Source organism: Taudactylus pleione, unplaced genomic scaffold (assembly GCF_031769625.1).
Source record: "Taudactylus pleione unplaced genomic scaffold, aTauple2 ptg001827l, whole genome shotgun sequence".
Taxonomy (NCBI): Eukaryota; Metazoa; Chordata; class Amphibia; order Anura; family Myobatrachidae; genus Taudactylus; species Taudactylus pleione.
In genome coordinates this window covers 2,264,142-2,285,723 of record NW_028286224.1, presented here as the reverse complement: position 1 = coordinate 2,285,723, position 21,582 = coordinate 2,264,142, and the positions used below count along the sequence as shown (strand labels likewise).

At 40.2% G+C, this 21,582-nt stretch overlaps 1 protein-coding gene across 2 annotated transcripts in view; it reads left to right on the top strand.

Moving 5' to 3' along the window:
• SPDL1 (spindle apparatus coiled-coil protein 1) overlaps positions 1–21,167 on the top strand; it is an 87,623-nt gene extending 66,456 nt beyond the window's left edge. The window contains exons 9-12 of one of the 2 annotated variants that reach the window (XM_088465049.1): positions 5,243–5,346; positions 8,235–8,422; positions 10,198–10,543; positions 19,549–21,167. In XM_088465049.1, the coding sequence (XP_088321175.1) occupies positions 5,243–5,346; positions 8,235–8,422; positions 10,198–10,543; positions 19,549–19,699 (789 nt within the window). In that variant the 3' untranslated portion in view covers positions 19,700–21,167. Of the gene's footprint in view, positions 1–5,242; positions 5,347–8,234; positions 8,423–10,197; positions 11,022–19,548 lie in introns of those variants that run through there. The other variant, XM_088465048.1, reaches the window with a different exon arrangement.
• The last annotated feature ends 415 nt before the right edge of the window (positions 21,168–21,582 follow it).

Below are 21,582 nucleotides of genomic sequence, written 5' to 3'. Positions count from 1 at the left end.
TGATAGCTCCCGAGTGGCCCAGGCAGCACTGGTTCTCAGACCTTCAGAGTCTGTCCGTGGACTTTCCTCTGCGGTTGCCGCTACGAGCGGACCTGCTATCACAGGGTCCTTGTCTTCACCCGGACCTGGCTCGGCTGTCTTTGACTGCGTGGCTGTTGAGACGGCCATGTTAAGATCCAGGGGGTTTTCCAGCTCTGTGGTGCAAACCATGCTAAGAGCTCGGAAGCCATCCTCTGCAAGGATATACCATCGTGTGTGGCATACGTTCTTCCAGTGGTGTCGACCGAAAGGTTATGCCCCTCGTGAGTTCTGTCTGTCTAGAGTGTTGGCTTTCCTACAGGCGGGGCTAGACCATGGGCTTCGCCTTGCTTCTCTGAAGGTGCAGGTGTCTGCCTTGTCAGTCTGGTTCCATTGTAGGATTGCTGCGCTCCCTGATGTGTTCACCTTTATGCAAGGTGTTCTTCGTATTCAGCCACGTTTGGTTCCATCGGTGGCGCCTTGGGATTTGGCTGTGGTCCTGAGAGCTCTCCAGGCACTGCTGTTTGAACCACTGGGATCAGTGGACCTTAAATGGCCGACAGCTAAAACAATATTCCTTCTGGCCATTGCTTCGGCTAGACGTGTTTCTGACTTAGGGGCTCTCTCCAGTAGACCCCCTTTTCTGATTTTTCATAGGAACAGGGCGGTGCTGCGCCCTCGTCCTGGATTCCTTCCCAAAGTAGTTTTAAGTTTCCATATCAACGAGGAAATCGTTGTGCCGGCTTTTAACTCACTTGATCTTTCAGTGGGTGAGGCCACTTTGGACGTTGTGTGGGCCTTAAAGATTTATGTTTACTACACTTCTTCTTTTAGGAAGTCGGACGCCTTGTTTGTCCTCTATGGCTTCCGTAAAAAGGGTTGGCCTGCTTCAAAGCAAACTTTGGCAGGTTGGATTCGTATGGCTATTTCAGAGGCTTATCTTCATGAAGGCCTTCCGGTTCCTTCTTCTGTGAGGGCACATTCCACTAGGTCTGTGGGTCCTTCGCGGGCAGCTCGACGTGGTGCATCTGCAGTCCAGATTTGCAAGGCTGCCACGTGGTCCTCTGTCCTTACCTTTGTGAGGTATTACGCGTTTGACACCTTTGCCTCTCAGGATGCTTCCTTCAGGCGGCGGATTCTCCTTTCAGCACAGGAGCGTCCCCACCCTTAAAGGATACTGCTTTGGGACATCCCCAAGGTATCCTGTGGATACCTAATGGACCCTGATGTGGAAAATATGAGATATGGTAAGAACTTACCTTTGTTATCTCTATTTCTATGAAGTCCATAGGGTTCCAGAGGACTCCCGCCCTGTCGCACCTGTGCTGCAGATGAGTTTTACTCGTCACCGGTATTTTCCGTCTCCCTCTGGTGAAAATGTGATTCTTGTGTGTGTCCAGATCTTTCTTCTCTCACCCTTCTCCTCCTCCGGCCTATGGCTTGGTACGTAACTGAGGTGCCTTGGCTCGGGGGCGGGGTATAGGAGGGGGACCCTAGTGCATCCTGGGAGGCTGAAAACTTAACTCTATGGTGCCCGATGCCTGACGTCATCACCCATACCCCAAGGAATCCTGTGGAACCCTATGGACTTCGTAGAAATAGAGATAACAAAGGTAAGTTCTTACCATATCTCATATTTTTGCACTAAGTCGCTTTCAATGTTCCAGTGATGTTAAACCAGCAAATAAGCACATTTGCACTTTTTTCATAATATTGCACACGTACACTTTATACATTTTTCAGAAATTGCATTAATAGACGCTGGTTATCAGCTACATTGTCTGATACATATATATATATATTGTGGTGTGTGTGTGTGTGTGTGTGTATATATATATATATATATATATATATATATATATATATATATTTATTATAGCTAAAGTAGTAATAGCAGCTGAAATGCTGGTAACAATGTTGGGAGTAGCTATGTAGCCAGGGGTGTAACTAGACCTAGGAGGGCCCCATAGCAAAGTTTTCATGGCCCCCTCCCTAGGTCCCCCGTCTCCCACCGCAGCTCCACCCCCTCCCCCTCCTCAACTTACCTCTGCTCCATGGTTGTCCTTCAGCATATACTGCGCAGTGCAGGCACATGTCCTCACCCGGTCAGCTCCATCTCTCCTCACTGACTGATGCTGGGAGGATGTGTGGCCGGCCCAGTATCAGTCGGAGTGGTGGAGCCGACCGGGATGGCAGATGTGCTTGCCCTGCGCAACACACTGCTGGAGGATGCAACATCGGCTTGAATAGGTGCAGGGCAACGGCCGGGCCCCATAGCCGTACCCCCTGCACCTACAGTAGTTAAGCCAGTGCGTGTAGCCCAGGATAGATAAGAATTTGATGAATAATATAAATATCACAATGCAGATAAGAGAAAAAATTACCAGGTTGGTACATTTGGAGATTGCTCCAGAAGCAGTCCCTGTTTCCGAAATCTGGAACGGTCTGAAATGTTTCACACTGTGAGCTCCATGCACTAATACACTGCTTCCAGGTTACCATTGAGTTTGTCACATGGAAGCCGCTAGTGGCTATTTCATCCTGTTCCCGTTCAGAATATCCCTTTGAAAAGATTACAGCCACATCCACTCCATCTGATGATGGAATGATATAATGGTTTCCCCTTTGTTGAATAGAATGAAATGGTAAATAGTGGCCACGCAAAGGGGGGATAAAAAGTCTGTATAATATAAAGTTATGGTTTTAAATATGACACGTTGTATCAGCTGGTACAAGAGTAAGGGTGTGTTTGATCAATGTGTACAGCAGTCTAACTTAGAGGGGATGTAGTAAGAAAGCTTAAGGTGTGAGTAATGGAGCCAGGGTGAAAAGAAAAGACATATAAAAGGATTATAATTTCCGTGATTTACATTTGGCCCCAGTCTGTCATGAAGTTGTCAGCAGGGTCATGTTTGCTAAGAAATATACTGGAATTTGCATTCTCCATTTTAACTACAAAACTGCAACAACCAAATGCTCTAATATCAAAAGGATCTGATTGTGCTAATGAGTATTATGCATTTATCTGGTGATCCGAAATTCAAATTAAGACTGCAGCAATTACAAAGGGGTGTATCTGTGTAACCCTCACTCCTGAAGTTCAGAAACAAGACATAACAAACAAATAATTTTGCTAATCCAATAAGGGGTTTTCTGTTAAACTACTTAATAGAAGTCTGGTTCACATATAGCACGTATTTAATTGTATAAGAGTATAAAATCATATAAACATGACATCACAACATCAATAAATCACAATATTACCATTTAAACCGTAGACAGGGTAAAAGGTAAAAAGCCCTTTAAAAATCAGTACTATGTAAAAAATAAGAGGGGACCACTGCTCATAAAAAATCCAGAGATTTGGATTATATCAGATGGATAACGTCTAATTTGAAACAGTATATCAGTCTCTCCAGAATATGTTTTTAAGTACCAGCTACATGAAGCAGTCACGCTGACTAAGTATACATGGTTGCAGATAATAACTGTCACTAAAAGTAGCAGATAATATAGTAAAAGTTATTATTCACCCCCGTGTAGTAGTTTCCAAGCTGCTTGCTGTGCACAAGCTAAGCAGCATTGTTCGTATAAGCAGCCGTGTAAGTAATGGACTAATAATTTTTAATTATCTTTATATTATTTTTTTTTCATTCTTTTTATTTTATATTTTTTATCCAACTATTTGCTCCCTTTTTTATTATATATTATTATTTTTCGCTACACCAAGGGAAGTCTGGTTGATATATTACCAATTAATATTGATGAATTATTTGTTTAAAACTGCATTACATTTAATGTAGTTTATTAACTGGTCGATAATATGTCTGGTCAACATTTAATTATGTATACAAGATGTCTAGGTAAGGGTTAATTTCTTAAATAACTTAGATTGCAACTACACGGCTGTAGGTAATGGACTAATGGAGGATACTATTTAATCTTGACCGTGGACCCTTGACCACAATCCTCTGATAAACCTTTATGAATGAAGGGAAACGCGTTAGGACTGTGGGGCCTCCAAACTGCATCTATCTTTTATCCCAGCTGAACTACCTGCCACTAGCCGCGACTACACTGAATTACTGGTCGTTACTGGAGTAAGCCATTTTGAACCATTTACACTTCTTATTAAGTTTCTCAAACTAGCGCATCCAGGTATACCTGCACCACGGAGCCAATCGCTATGCGGACACCGCAAATAGGTGCAGACCTGCCAGACGCATCCGGATGGAAAGAGCCAGATCTCATAAAATCCAATTACATCGTTAAGGATACTGCGTGCTGTATTTCACTACCCCGTACACATCTGTCAAACATATTCCGCTTTTGGAGGCGTTGTATATCTCACCATACAGAATTATTAGAAGTCATGACTGTCTTGAAGGTGCTGCTTATACGAACATCGCTGCTTAGCTTGTGCACAGCATGCAGCTTGGAAACTACTGCACGAGGAGTGAGTAATAACTTTTATTGACAGTTACTATTATCTGTTACTTTTAGTGACACAGTTACTATTATCTGCAGTATTGTATACCTAATCGGCTTGACTGCTTCATGTGGCCGGTACTTAAAGACATATGCTGGTGAGACTGATATATGTTTCAAATTGGACGTTATCCAGCTGATCTAATCCAAATCTCTGGATTTTTTATGAGCAGTGGTCCCTTCTTTTAGCCTTTATTTTTTACATAGTACTGATTTTTAAAGGTTTCTTTACCTTTTTACCCTGTCTACTGTTTAAATGGTAATATTGTGATTTATTGATGTTGTGGTGTCATGTTTATATGATTTTATACTCTTTTTATACAATTAAACACGTGCTATATGTGAACTAGACTTCTATTAAGTAGTTTATCCGAATACCCCTTATTGGATTAGCGCAATTATTTGTTTGTGAAACCAAATGGTCAGTGTTATATGTAACACTGTAAAGTAACCTTTCTTCAGCAGGTGTTTAGGGTGCAGACGCCAAACTTCTGTATAAAAAACATCACATTATTGTTAAGCACCCTGCTTTAGTTTGGTTTGGGAACACCAGTTGTTACCACACAGACTGTACATTTTTAAACAAATGAACAAAATGATCGTATCTTAGTTGTACAGCTTTTGCAGAGTGAAAATGATCTCTTCATGTAATGTATATATTTCAAATGGGCTTAACAAACTTATTACCTTAACTATGTCTATTATTTTATTTCTAACGTACCCTTTATTTCTGTAGCAAAATTGTGAAAATGGATCTGCGAAGATCAGTACTGATCCTTTGGTACAAGGTGATCATGTCTATTATGTGGATTTACTTAAAATGAAACTTGACAATTCCAGGTTTGTAATACATTTATTATCATTTTCATTAGCATTACTATCTTTTATGTCTAAGGTGCCACAAAATAGCACCTTACATAGACAAAGGACATACAAGATTACATGTGCATACAGTCAACAATATTGACAAATACAGACAATAAACAAATTGATATTATGCATTTTGCATGTTGTAATTATGTATCTATAACAAAACATGAGTAGAGAGCCCTGGGCACAAGAGCAACAGGGCAGTGGGGGAACACACAGAGGGTGTCCGGAGCAGATTAGTTGGGTATAAAATGTGGAGAGAGAAGAGGAGGTGGTGTTAAGGGCTACTTTAAATGCTAGTAGGGTATTAGATCGGATTGGAGAAGGGCGGGAGTGAGAGGAAGTGATCGGGGGAGGAGAGAAAGCGCTCATTGACTGAGTGGAGATGTAAGAGGTAGAAGGGTGGCTGATGGCTTACATACAACTATTAATTAAATATGTAATAAGTTGTTTTGGGTGTGTATCTTTAACTTTAACTCCTTCAAAACTGGAGATATTTAACACTTTTATGACCAGACCAGTTTTCCTGGAGTACAGGTACTATTGAATATTTATCCTCATGGATCAATTGGCAATTTTCACATGGGATGGCTTATACTGTACAGCTGGTCAGTGTAAGATCTCAGGACTGTCCAACAGGAGACCTCACATTGTGAAATCACTGTAACAACCCATCACAGTCACGTTGTAGTGCACCACATTTTGTAGAATGCTTGTTCTTGCACAGATTGCTGGTCTTTGAACTCAACAATATGTAGTACCAAAAGTAGTTTAGTGTGTTGGGATATAGAGCTTTATACAATATAGATAGAGAGTGAGAGAGATTTGTACCTGGCTCCACGAAATTTGGCATGGTAGTGTAGTTGGACCAGGATTAGATTTTTGCCAAGGTTTGATCTTCGTCGGGGCCACACATTGTCACACAATCCCATAAAACCGAGACACTCTTAACTTACACAGGTTCTGGAGCTGAGGGGTTGGCTTCATACACACTGTCACACTCTGGCAGACTCGTGAGCAGCTTAGCACTCGATACATTCAGACTGTGGCAGACAACATAATTAATTCACAATCCTTGATCCTGGCAAATCTTAAAATACGGAGATTACAAACAGCAGGGGCGATTGATTGCAGCCACACAGTGCCACTGCGAGGAGGCCCCCATTTGTCCGGAAATGGGACTCTTGTCCCGGCATTCCGACCATGATGGCTTCCCTGCTAGACATGGTCTCCAATGTTGGTCTGCAGAGTGGTTTCAGGGGATTATTCAGCTGCGGATGCAGTGATGAGGATCAAACAGATTCACGATTATCTGGAATCTGCACTTGCACCTGACTCGTAATGCACACGTGCAATACGGGGCTTCAATCGCGAACACAGTCCAGCAGCAGACTGTCAATCCCATTTCTGGGTGGTGAGCGGCTTTCGGCAACTTCTGTTTCTACTGTTTTGGAGTGGAGAGGCCAGGATCCTGGCCTCTTTTACTCATCTACGGCGGCCAGCTTGCGGGACACCATGGTCTCTCAGCTGGTCAACGGTATTGCAGATGATCCGATTGCTCGTATCAGTATTGCATACACCAGACGTAACTCCTCCTGCTTTCATACCATGTTACAGCTATTGCAGCTGCGATAGCATATCCTTCCACAGCTGAATCACCATCTCTGTTTTGCAGTGATTTCTAAAACTCAAATGATTTTGGAAGCTATACTGATTTATTTTCTGTAAGTCAGTCTGCTCCTGACATACCCCATTCCAAACCTGCCTGCACTGTCATTTACTTCTAATTTGCATAGTTATTCAGGTTATAGGCGAGGACAGTGTAAAACAAAAATTAAGGCTGCAGGGGTCCAGTCTTCAATCTGGGCAGAGGGAGGGAGAGAGACGTGTCTATATGAATCCATTTTTAGATTACAATCTTATAGCTGTAGCTCAAAGTACATGATACATAAAATTATTTTGTATTGTTAATGGCTGCAATTATTTAAGTAGAACTACAGTACATAAAGCATGATACTGTCAAATGTTATAAATTGTCACTTGATTTTAATATATTTGTCACAAATGTGTCCATCAACCTTATGTTGTATAGAAATAAAGGTTCTAGGAAATGAAATAAAATTTTTCACAACTGAAAATAATTCTTACTTTAGGGGTTCGATCCAATTACGAGCAAAGGGGGCGAGTTGCCTTTTTAACTGCGTACAATTTGCCCCTCGCAGACCAATCACATCCCGGACTCGCACATATTTGATTGCAACCCTGGAGCTGCAAACAAAAAATGTGTAAGTCCAGCAGTACCGTAACTGCAAGAAACTCGCTCCTAATTGCATCATGCCCACAATATTGCATTCCCAAGCACTCCTTTCTTTCGTAAGGTGCCACAACATTTAATATATGAATCCTGCAGTTTTCACACTGAAGCTATTTTTTTTTTTTTGTTTGGTCGATCCCCCACCTCCGATAAGGAAGGGGATGTGGTCAATTATACAATAATTTTAAAGATGAAAGATTATGGGGAATTTGACAAAAATGGCGACCTGGGTTGTTTGTTACTGCCACTAGATAGAGATTCTCAGATGGCGGCTCAATGAAGGGCCATCCAAGCAGCTTTATCTAGTGGTCGTAGTGAACAATTGCTCTATGTTGCTTGAAATGAATGGTTATGGTGCTACCTTCCAAATTCTTCTATCTCTCGTTACCAATTTCAGCTGTTTTACCATGAATAGGATAATATTGTATATTTTGTATTCCTTTTTAATGGCAATTGTGTAAACAGTGAATTTGGTACACAACTTATATAGTATGGATATAATAATAAAATAAATGTTGCCTGTAAATTGCCTGCTTCTTTGCAGTAAGGAGATTGAAAACATAAAAGATGAATTATCGCTACAAAGGATGAAAGCTTTAGCGGAAAGCCAGCGTGTCCTGGAGCTGGAACGGAAGCTGTTTACTAACGATAGACATCTTAAGCTCTCCCAGGGTGAAAACATGAAACTTCGTGTCAGCTTGGATGAACTGAAAATGAAATATGAACCTGATGGTACTAATCCCATATCTATAAGCTGTATATATCAGATAGCACAAGTGAGCTAGGCCCATATAATCTTACCAAATGTTTGTTGCCCTTTTTCTAGATTTCATTTCTTTTTATTTATTCGTAATGTTTACAGCTCAGGACCTAATTCTGGTAACTAGTTACAATGAAGCAATGATTTTTTTTTACAATAAAACTGCATTCGTGTTATTACATTGGTCAGTAACTTTGCATTTAGCTTCATTGTCATTTTTTCCTCAGGGTTACTCTTTGAATAATTTTGCCGCAGGTGTACACTCTATATCATATCCCTGCAGGAGATATATAACATTATATGTTTCTCAATTTATGTTTATCATTGTCTTTTCCCTCAGGGTTTTCGATGACACAACGTTGCTATATGTGTACACTTCATGTCACTCTAGATCAAATACAAGGTCACTCTCTTATATAGCAAGATATTGGAATTTATTTATATATGCTTAGTGATAACTTTTGATTCATATAAGTACAGTGACCTCTCATTGGATTGATACCTGTACATAACTTCACCCTTGATGGGAATTCATCTTAAATAGTATTCAATAAATGTTAAGTTTTATTTTCACCTCATTTCCATATACATCATATTTAATTCTTATACAAGAGTGCTCCCATAAAGACATATTTGTCTTTTTCCCCTTTTTCTGCTTTTTGCAATAAAGGAGTTTTTTACATGTGTTTAGCACAAATTTTTTTGGGAGGCACCACCAACTTATAAATATTTTGAGAATCTTATTTTGATTTCTATTATGTTGGTTTCTTTTATTGCGTTATAGTGACTCTCTTTAAGTGTCACTCAAATTTAACCACTAGTGCGGTCTCATTCCTCGGTTTGCATATAGCTTCATTGTCACACCTAGACTGGTGCAATAATAATCCTTTACATTATAATAGCGTGATGTACATAGTTAGATAATTAGCCACTTGCACTACTTGTTCTTTAAGTTGCATTGATGACTATAATACACATACTTTCACTACTTTCCTATAGAAGTGCTGGGTTTGCAAATGCAACAATTTCCATAGAAGGGATGTAGTTGAGATCCCGGCGCTCAGAATGCCGGCGCCGGTGTCCCGACACCAGTCAGAATCCTGGCGCCAGCATCCTGATCGCTGGTGTATCGACGGTAAGTATTGGGGTTATGGGGGGATAGTGTTAGGCTGCGTGGGGGGGAGGTTAGGTTTAGGCTGCTTGGGTGGAGGGTTTGTTTTAGGCTGCTGGGAGAGTTAGGGGTAGGTTTAGGGTACTTACCGGCAGGTGTTGGTATCCTATCCCTGCCGAGATGCTGGTGTTGGGATTCTGAGCGCCGGCATCCCGTACTCAACCCCAATGGAAACCCTTTTACTTTCAGTGGCACAAATATTTTTTTATTTTTTTTGATATAGAGATTTCATTTGAACATATCCTGGGCATGAACGGTTAAAGAGATTATTTTTAGGTTTTTTTTTTTGTTGTTTTTTTTTGGATCTTCCAATACACAAGTATAGAATAGGTAATGCAAACAAACGTATATAGTTTCCATGCTTTGTCCTGTATCAGGTGTGGTGGAGCTTGTTTCTCATAAAGGCCTAGGTATAACCACTGCTGATTCTTTAAAAGTTTAATTCTAATACATATACGTCCTATTTTTGTATTTCTTTTTTTAAGAGTGTGCTTTGCTTTAACTATTTGAGCTATTTTCTTTTTCTGGAAATGATCACTGAATAAAGCATTTTCTTTTTTTCTCAATATATAATAGAAATCATTAAATTGCAAACACAGAAGCGAAGACGAGAACAACTTCCGCTTGATATCCCGCTAGAAGATGCAGCTAGCGGTAACGGTCTGTCTGTCTGTACTGCTGATCCTGTTCCCAGCACAAATACAGAAGAAAAAGAAAACACAGCATTGACATCGGAAAGTAATGCCTGCACTTCTGAAGAGGCACATGCTGACCAAGGTGGGTCTACTGGACCCCCAAGCCAAGACAAAACCAGCAGTGATCAACCTGTGAAAGAACGGAAAAGAGTAAGAATTGTAGAAGACCTACATGATACCCAGACTTTAAGTAAGAGTGACTGCACCACAACATCTGCGTCCACCAGGTCAGTGTCCCCTCCAATTCTTGAACACAGCATTCAAGAGAGACCTAGATCTTTCTTCTTCCGATTTATGAACTATACTATCCGTCTCTTTCTATTTCTCTTAAGCTTTGCATGGTGTCTGTTCCCTGCTCTCCGACTTCCCCGACTTAAATTTTTCAGTCCATTCAAAAAACTTTAAAACGCATAAATTTTAAAAGAATGGAGTGTTTTTAGCTTTAAATGTTGTGATTTGATTTAACAAGTGCATGTACTCAAAATCATGTATGTATGTTAACTCAGCTGTGGATGTTCAGTATTACTAATATTTATTTTAACTTTTGAGTCTTATGTAAGATTTACTTATTTAACAATATGTTTTTTACATGTCTTTGTATGCACTTTTTCTTAAATATTCTATTTTGTTAATGCCAGGTTTAATCTTTGTAAGCACAACCAATATTATTTACAGCCTTGCATATGTATTAAAAATGACTAGTCTTCAAAAGCTTGCTAAAGAACTACTAGCATAAAGCATTAAATTCAATTTTGTTTTTATCTGTCTCCCCAACAAAGGTTAATTCAGATGAGAAATCCTATATAGTTCTGTCAGAATCAACCTAGTAACTGATTTTGAAAGTAATAGAGCCATATGGAGTCCAAAGTGTGATGGCGGGAGGGAATTTTTTAGAAAAATACAAAACACTGAATGCTTGACTCTTATAAGAAGCAGTTAGAAAAAATAAGCAATTTAACAACTGTGTAAATCACTTTTATTTTGAAAGTTTTAATTTTGTTCCTCTATAAATCATACATCTACGATTAATTAAAGTCGTTAAGGGGAAGATTTATTAAACTTTGGAGAGAGATAAAGTACCAACCAATTAGCTTCTAAATGGCAATTTACAGACTGTGGGGTCTATTTACTAAGCTGTGTTAGGAGATAAAGTGAACGGTGATAAGGTACCAGCCAATCAGCTCCTAACTGCCATTTTTCAAACACAGCCTTTGACATGGCAGTTAGGAGCTAATTGGCTGGTACCTTATCACCATTCCCTTCATCTCCTAACACAGCTTAGTAAATAGACCCCTGTGTTTGAAAAAATCGGATTTTTGTACTTATCGTTAAATCCGTTTCTCTGAATCCATCTGCGGGACACTGGACCATGGGGGATTGCTTGAGGGTCCGAAGGAGCTGGCACTTAAATAGACTAGTATAACTTTAAGGGAGTAGCTCCTCCCCTGAGCTGCTCCCCTCTGCAACCCTTGGTGTTAAGTACAACTTCAAAAGTAACCCTAAACCAAGGGTAAACCACCTAGTGTAACTTACAGATCAACCACAATTCACTCACGAACAAACAACTGAGAGTAAGGGTGGGAACGCAGTGTCCCCCAGATGGATTCAGAGAAAAGGATTTAATTGTAAGTAAAAAAAATCTGATTTTCTCTTTCATGAGATCTGAGGGACACTGGACCATGGGGATGTTCAAAAGCCGCCCCAGGGAAGGATACACTCAGAAAAACCTGAACGCAAGACTTTCCTACTGAAACTAGCATTCTTAGATGCGAAAAACGTAAATTAATTAAAAAGATGAATTACAAATAAACCGCACAGGTCTGCAGAGCAGCCCTAAGAAAAACAGGACAGCTTCCCTGGGCACTTAACAAACACTGGAGACCACGGGTTGCAGAGGGGACGAGCTACTCCCTTAAAGTTATATAAGTGCCAGCTCCTTCGGACCAACAAGCAAACCCCGCATGGTCCAGTGTCCCCCAGATCTGATGAAAGAGAAATGACAGTTAGAAGCTGATTGATTGGTACTTTCTCCCTCCATTTTATCTCCAAGCTTTGATAACTCTCCCTCCAAAGTTTAAGCATGATGCATGATGAAGTCCCTCTACCTCCCTCCCACCCACCAAATCTCCAAAGAGATTATGTATTGTGTACATACATGGTTCATTCTGCAGTAAGGCATTCTGATGACAATATGTTCAGATTACATACTAAGTCTGTTTTCATCAGGGAAAATACCATGCAGTGTAATGGTAAGATGCATAGTATAGCATCAATAGGAGTACATTGGTATTGTCCTTTTTAAAGTGTTTGTCTTCGTTAAAAAATTGTCACTACTGTAGTTAATTGGGTAAGGGGTGGCTCTCCTCTGTTAGCAACCTGTTACCAAAATCTGAAAGCTGACTTGTGCTGCAACTCGTGGTTCTGCTCTAGGTCACAATAGGGGTTTCTGGTATGGAGACCCACACGCACTCTATTTACTTTTCATGTCCACACTGACTGCAGCCTCTGCACTGCTCCTGGCTAAAGACTGACTGAGTTCATGAGTTCCAGCTTCTCTGTGCTCCTTACACCTACATCTCAATATGAGCTAAATTATGCAATCACAGTATAGCACATTATAATCATTATAGATACTAGCTGTGAATGCCAGGACTGTAAGTACTGTATCACAGTCAGCGCACAGGAGTAGGAGGTAGTCCTCTAGTGGTAGTGTTTAGTATAGCTATGGGATCTGATGCAAATATAGCTATAGATGTGTCACATACATCTATCCTCCGTGTGCTACAAGTCGCGTTACACAATACATGAGCATCGTACGAGACTGTAGCGCCGAGCGTCATTTTGTGACTTTTTACCCTAAAATGCGTCTTGTTCACAAAGTGGTGCGAATAGGACGCACAAGCAGCTAATGCTGATTGATAGTATACACTGCATGCCTATGTGTAATCACTTTTAAGTTTAAAATTTTCATTTTGTTCCTGGTGCGACTAGAAGGGCTTTTAAACGCGCAAGGAGGCTAGATGTATGTGGACACATCTGTAGTATGGAATATTCATATAGGGAGCTCTAGAAAGGGTTTTGTAACCTGTTTAGCAACAATTGTCCAAAAGTGAACAAGTCCTTAAGCAATCTGGTGATAACACAGATACTTAGGGGTATATTTACTAAGATGCAGGTTTCTAGAAGTGGAGATGTTTCCCATATCAACCAATCAGATTCTATCTATTATTTTCTAGAAGGTGCTATATAAATGTTAGGTAAAATCTGGTTGCTAAGGGCAATATCTCCACTATTAAAAATTCACACTTCAGAAAATATTCCCCTTATCCTGCACTATCTGGGCCACCAGTGTGGAAGTTTTCATACAAACTGGTCTGACTTGTGATTACCTTCCCCCCTCCCAGAATTTATTTCCAAACTTTGGACATTTTTATTGAGCAGAAGAGAGAATCTGCTTGCCCTCCATGTGAAGACTCCTTACTTTTTGATTGTCTGTTCAATTTTGTCTTTTCAAGTGTGTCCTAGATACAGATCTGACGCGTGTGACCTGCATGATATAGACTGCCTGTTGGGTGCATGTGTGCCCACCTTATAGGAGACAATCTAAGGATAAAATGTATCCCATCACTAAAGTAATAATTGCACCTTTATACAATTATATTTGCACTACATGGCGCTATGCTCCCACCCCACCCCATCACATGATTTAGTATGATTGGTAGGGGTGCACTGATGCTGGCAGGGGTACACTAATGCTGGGAGGTGTACTTTGCCAAAAATGGTGGATATGAACATCAAGTGATTGGCTAACATCCTGCCCTGGGACACTCTGTTCTACCGTGTAGGCTCTGATGCTGCTGAGTCCTCTTACCTATCAAAAATTGTGATGTAATGTAGCCCAGGGTTTCCATCCCCTCTAAACTATCAGAAAATGTTGCCAGCTGGCTAGTATTAAGAAGTAGTCAGGTAGGGGCAGTATAATACTTTGGAATAATGAAAAGTGTTGAAAACTCTATATTGGTTTGATCTCGAGATTAACAATTTTAAATAAAATAATAAAAAATTTTAAAGCCTCTTGCAGATATTGCCCACTTGTTGGGTGGACACAGATAAAATTGTGTCCAGCAATACACGCTGAGATACACGTCCAAACTGCACCCTGCCTCTTAAAGACAGGGCAGGGATCTCTGTTAATGTGTTTGCCACAGTAATGTAAGCACAGAGCCAATCTGATTTTGGCCATCCGACCCCTTCAGCAGGATAGTGCTGGGTGGCTGAAATTCACTCATTATGCACAATTCTGATAAGTCTGTTAGCAAAAGGCTCACTGTTTAGTTTTCTACGCTAATTTCCCAGTCCTTACAAGGCTTGTAGTAGTATATTAACCTCATCTGCTGTAGGTTTTCCTAATCAGTGTGGTGGGCCAATTTTCTTCTTGCTGCTTTTCATGGATTGGGTTTGGGTTCCCGGTGGTCGGGATGCCAGCGGTCAGAATGCCGACCCAACTAGGTAAGTGTCCTAACCCTCCCGCCCCCCTCCCTTGTAGCCTAACCTTAATCCTCTGATACTAGCAACCTGCATCATGCATTCTTATAGGTCCGATACCAATAATCTGCGTTATGTATTGTCATAGGTCCGATACCAGTAACCTGCATAGTGCATCTTTATAGGTCAGATACCAGTAACCTGCATTGTTATAGGTCTGATACCAGTAACCTGCGTCATGCATCTTAATGATTTATCTGTGACTGTACTTATACTAATTCCTTTGCAACAAACTAAACTAATTCTGCAATAGGTACCTAGTTACAATCTACTCTTTGCCTGTGTGTACTAAAAACATGCACTTTTTAAAGTCTAACTTACAGCCCACTATGATACCACTCTATATTACAGTAGCCCTACTGTAGATTTTATATATATATATATATATATATATATATATATATACTCATAAATGTGTTGTGTATCGTCTCTATGTTTATTTTTTATGTAGTGAGTATATTTATATACAGTATCCACTAATGTCTTTTATCACTGTACCGCTTAGCAGTACATATTAAATTGTAACACTTGATACACAGATTCAGTACTTTTTTTTTTTATATATATATATATGTATATATTACACATCAACTTGAGCTTTTTTTAATTGATTTATTGGCTCTTCTTCCACAATACAAATTACTTTCTGGTATGGACTCCAGCACTTTATGTATAATTTGCATGTTTGCTATAACATAGTATATTTTTAGAGGTCTATTCAATTAGCCGCAAGTTGGCCTAAAATTGCTTAATGCGGATTAAAAACCCATGGATGTGGATTTTAGTCCCATACTAGGAGAAAAATGAAGACAAAAATGTTGGGAAACGGTGAAGTACCCCTGGGACAACCCATCCAATGAATAATGTAAGGAATATATTGCCAATAAATACATAATTTTTCAGGCCATTTTCTTTAAAAAGCAGAACTTTGTATTAAATGATATGGGACATGTATGTAGAGGAGTTGTACTGATGGGGAAAGAGGCTTCTGAACTTGCAGATGGGATTTGCAAGAGTTTTTTTTTTCAACAATCTACAAAATTGTATATAGACACTTACATAGCACTATAGAGACACTTTTTAATGTAACCCAAACTAATCTAGGATACTAATTTGCTGAAATACACTTGCTTGCTATCATTTTAAAAGTTGCAAAAACCAAGCATTTGATGCTTATACCTCCCAATACTTTATGGCCACTAACAGCCTTCGTGCTATCTTTATATGTCACTTTTTGTTCAGCCTCAGGATGATTTCCCCACTATTTCATGCACTTCACATAGGTTGTACACTGCAGAACTAACATGCGACTTGCCATTACTAATTGAAACGAAAGGTATTTGGGCGCACGCTTCACGAAAATATCCTGCAAATATCTGAAAGGGCCTTTTAGTGACTATAATGGCTCCTTTGGGTCCTAACCTCTTTCTTATCACAATCTTGCCTTTCATTCTGAGGGCTTCTGGACATTGCAGATAAATGCTTGTGAATGTTCCTATTGGATGGTTAAATAAAGCAACTCGTATTTTAAGCCACTCAGCATGGACAACTAAGCCTAACAGACCTCTCACTGGTTGCAGTACAGTTACATCACCACATTTGTGACCCCAATTATGAGTGAGAAGACTTTCTTATGTTGATGTTTTTAATTTGTGTGTGGGGTAAAAAGCATGTTTTGGAATTAAATTACATATTAAATGGGTAAAGGAAGTGTAATGGGCAGGAGAGTGGTGATATTATAGTCTAGTGTCTTGCTGGCTAAATTTGACCTTAAGAGGGGTATCCACTTAGCGATTTTAGCAAGCGATTGCACGATAACGACGTCGTTATCGTGCAATCGCTTGCTAATCGTGCATGCATCAGGCATGTTTTGGTTTCAAACGACCAGCGATGCGTGTGCCCGCTGGTCGTTTCCGACATCTATCCTTGCCCGTACATGCTGGTCAACCTGACGATCCCGTCAGGTTCAGCATGTGCGGGGATGATGGATGTGCCTAGACTGAACGAGTGAGCGATCAGTCTAGGCACATCACTAGACAGGGAAACGACAGCACGATTACAATGTCATAATCGTGCTGTCGTTTCCATGTCTACTAGTTGATACGCGGCATTAGACTCTTGGATGAAGTGTTGGAATGATGTCATATGAAAGTTTCAGGGCAGAAGGAAGTGCGCTATTGTGTGACAGAAAACATCAAGTACTGTTCCTTAGCTGTAGAGCACAGCATTCTGAAACGGTCATGACTCGTCATGGTTTGGGTTTGTCTAAATCAGAGAAAAGGAGGGCGAATAAGATGGAAAAGTCAAGTTTTCACATTGTTGGTTGAAGTGTTCATTAAACTAGGTGTATTTTGTGAGGAAAATATTATTTTTAAAGTACTTTTTTTAAAAATGAACCTTAACAGGATTCCAGAATATTGTAAGTAGCTATAAACCTATAAATATTAAAAGTGCCCCTATACTCATAACTAACTAAAACACTTGTCAACTGAGTATAATACATCTAAAAGTACTAGTTCTGCACACTTAGTACATCTACCTGCACACTGCAGGCTATTTTCTGCTTTCAGCCATTTCTTGCACCCAAATCTGTGCGTAATTTGTATTCTTTATTTTATTTTTGACGCGTAAGAATAGATCATATGCTGTATAGCTAAGTTGCTGCAGGAAGAGGAAAATTGTGAACAGAATCATGGACATACCTTTCACCCTAAAACTATACACACTCACTCTCCGATGCACCTTGTCGGCTCGCCTACACTCCCAGTGACTGATAACATTGCCCTTCCTGCACACTTATAACCTGCACCCTGGCCAGACACCAGATAAGGATACAGTCCAAAGGCACTATACTGCTTCCTGCACAGACTGACCCACTGATGATCCTGTATTCCACTTGCTCAACCTTCATCACTGCGCCGGGCAACCATACACTTTTACTCCATCACTCCCTTAACCACTTGCATGGATCTAACACATGAGATGTGACCGCAGCCAGGAGTGCTTTACCTGACCAGGATGTATCCCATGCATGATTGCTTCCCTCCTCTGTAATAGAGGAAATTCGTTCTGTAGTTCAGAACAGATCTCCTGCTCCGGTTCCCTGGGAGTGATGTTGCGGTCTGTGATAGCCGACATCACTCCTGAAATCGTACCCTTTAATGCCGTGTGAACGGCACTCCGGGGAGCATGCAACTAAACTAAAGGTGTGAGGAGGAGAACATAGTTCCCGTTCAAGCACAAATATGCTGATGTCTGCGTGTGCAGAGAGCTGCTGCTGAAGGGGACTCTGATGATCCATCCCCCATGCTCCGCAATAAGGTGAATGGGGGACTTTGTCGCAGGGGGTGGTCATGTTTTATCACTGGGGGGGGGGGGGGGGGAGAGAATGCCCCACAAATTATTTTGTTGGCCTGGGGGAATATATTAAATTAATGTACAGTGACACATGGGGGGGGGGGCACAAAACATTGGAGGCCCATTGACACTGGGGGGGTGACCACTGAGCTCTATTACCAGTAGTGGGTGGTAAAAACAAACAAAAAAAATTGTCCGAAAGGTGATTTCAACCAGAACTTTAGATCGCTAATGTTTTGGCCTTATGTAAAGAAGCAGGACACCCTCATTCTGGTATTATTCCAATTGGGGTTTAGTTGCAATTCCAGATGCCATCTACCCTGAATATACCCATATACATACTGTCTTAGGAGTAAGTAGCTCTGTGTCATATTGGATATTGACAACTGGATCATGAATGTTTGTTCTAGATATATTATTCATTTGTGAGTTGCTTTTAACATTACAGTAATTTTGATTGTACAACATCCGCGCCAACTCCTCACACACAGCTATACGCAAGCAAGAACACAGCATAGTTACATCACACAAAGGCACGCACACCTGAACATTAGCTTTACATGGGAAAACAAGAAGCCAATATAATATACATGCAGTGATGAGGTAGAGCTTGATTAATAGTGTCCATCTATTTTCTGTTTTGTTTAATTTTCTTACCTGGTCTCCTTTAAAGTCTTAGCAGTTTTTGCAACTGTGTTTCCTGTTACCAGATAAACAGTGGTTGCAAATAAATAACAAACATATCATGGCAAATTCATAATAGTGCATATATAAGCCTAAACTGTCTGGTAACTGCTTATGTGACCATGTTATTGTCCTCTGCATCACTGTACATATACCGCTTAACTTAAGTCAATCTATGAAACCTATTACACCTGTCTACATGCCCTTTACATTACTGAGACGTGGAGACTGCACAGTTTTTATTGGCTTATGAACAGGATGCTTGTGCAAACTTAGTGACTTCTCTGAAACACACTGATGTCGTCTATAAGAGCAGGCATAGGGATGATTAGGTGCTGTTTTTATGGAGTATTGTTAGGGGAGTGTGTGTACAACATATGAATTCTGCCTTCACATTTATGAAGCCTGAATAATTAGAATTATTGTTAATGATCAGGTTTGTATATAGACTCATAGGGAACAGTCCTTCTTAAATGTGACTTATATGGCCATTGGGAATCTAGTCTCATTGACCGCTTATGGTATAAAGCTCAGCTGGACGGTGAGACAAGTAATTTAAGTACATCTCAAGCCTCTGGCCAAATTCTCAGAATTAGTTACAACATATGTGAATGTTATTGAAATTAGAATGACTGTTTACCTATAGGTCATCTGCTGAGGAGTGGAGATTTGGACCAGCAAAGACTGATGAGGAGACAGACTTCAGAAAGTGTGAGAGGAAATCAAGACACAGAGCTCCTCCTATTCTGCATGTGTCTTCCAAACCTTCCGCAGTGACGCAGTGTCCACAGCAATAACACATTCTTTGCAGGGTTTTTTTTTTTATTTAAAATTCTTATTATAGACAACACATATGGCTGATTGGTCCATTTAGTGGGGTTACCAATGTGGAGTGCTGGACAAACCCTAAAAGCTTAGTATCCAGCCTGTCTATGAGAAACATGTCCAGCATTCAGGAGGTCATTTCTCTGGGTACTTGGTTCTTGCCTAGATTTCACTCTACTGGATCATTGAGGAAATGACCTCTACACATTTATAATTGAGTATTTATATAGATAATAAAATAAATCTCCATAAATAGTTTATGGGTTAGTTTCACACCCCAGGTAATCGTCAGTAAGGTTGAGTGCTGTCAGCTGGATGTATGCAAGGTCCTCTGCGATATATGTTAAATAAGTTTCCTATCTAGTTCTGTTTAAAACAAAAGTAGTGTTTACTATTAGTTTAATAATGTACATTGGGGGTATTTAATTGGCAGCAACAGCCTTGTGGTGCCGGCGTTCCAACAGTTTCCCCAGCAGCACAGATCTTTCTTTGTACCCCTTAGAGGTGCCCAGGAAAACCTAAGATTCTGTTGTATCATAGTTCTTGGGGGTGAGCACAGCTGAGCCCCATGACCGCTCATCCCTAAGAATTCAATGCAGTCTATTAAATCTACACCCATAAGAGCCGGTTTCAATTAAGTGTGAGCTTCCGGACAGTTACAGTAGGCTGATTCTGCCCGCACCTCTACATCCTGCAGACAGAATTGGCTACTGCGCCAGAACCTGGCTATTTGAATCTGTCCACAAATGTACTATTTCATGTCTTGTATTTTATGCAAAATACTGCCTTCCTACACTCTGTTTTCCTTTGGCTTTATGTAAGTGAATGCTTAATTAAGGTTAATACCTATGTTGTAAATATTCTCATAATAGCCACATCGTTTTGTGTCAGGGTCATTCCTTTAATGTGGTGTCTGTAAATAAGCCACACAAACACAAAAGTAACTGGAACACTGTGAATATACACTATGCCTGCAGCACCAACTCTTATCTACGTACTAGGAGGAGAACTCCATAATAAGACCATGTTAATTATCTACAGCTACTAATGACAAATATGCAGCGTTCTCCAAAAATCTCTTTATGTTATATATAAATGTTTTACATGTTTTTAATGATAATAAAGTATTACTGTTACTCTAATGTAAACCCTTTTAGATCTTTATTTTTTTCTACATGCAATTTTGTACTGCAGGTTTAGCAAAAACAAACCACCTTCTCTAGCCATTTTTTCTTCGTCTGTTTTATTTCTCAATGTGACTTTTATTGCCTTTTCTATCATTGATGTAGACGCCATACCTTCTATATGCATTGTAAAGGGTATTGTATATGTGGACATCTTTTAGTTAACTTCTAGCCAAAATGTATACAAGATAAAACTGCCTGTCTTATAAAAGTTTAACTGAGCCATCTGTCTGAATAAAATATAGTTGGTTATTTTTTTTAGTTTGTTTCATTCTTTAAGATTAATATTTATATTTTGTGAACTATAACTGGTACGTGTGGCCAATTATTGTTTCAACTAGTGGGCTGGTTGGAACGATATTCTTCTGGTGTGTGGGAGCAAACAATTTTCGGTAGTTTGTTACTACACCCAGGGAGAAGGATGAATAAGATTGTTTCAAATAGCAGGAGAAATTGAACAATATTGAATTTATCCCAACTACAGTAGTTGGGTGATGCTGGTTTCAGTGTTGGGGGAAAGTTAAACACTGTCCCCCAACTAAACGACTTTTAACAGATATAGGCAGACACTCTATCCGCCTACTTCTGCTGCGAGCACTGGCAGACTCTGCTCCTGGATTGCGCCGTGGCAGTTACCCACTCTGTGACAGGTTCCCAGTCACTGTGGTGGT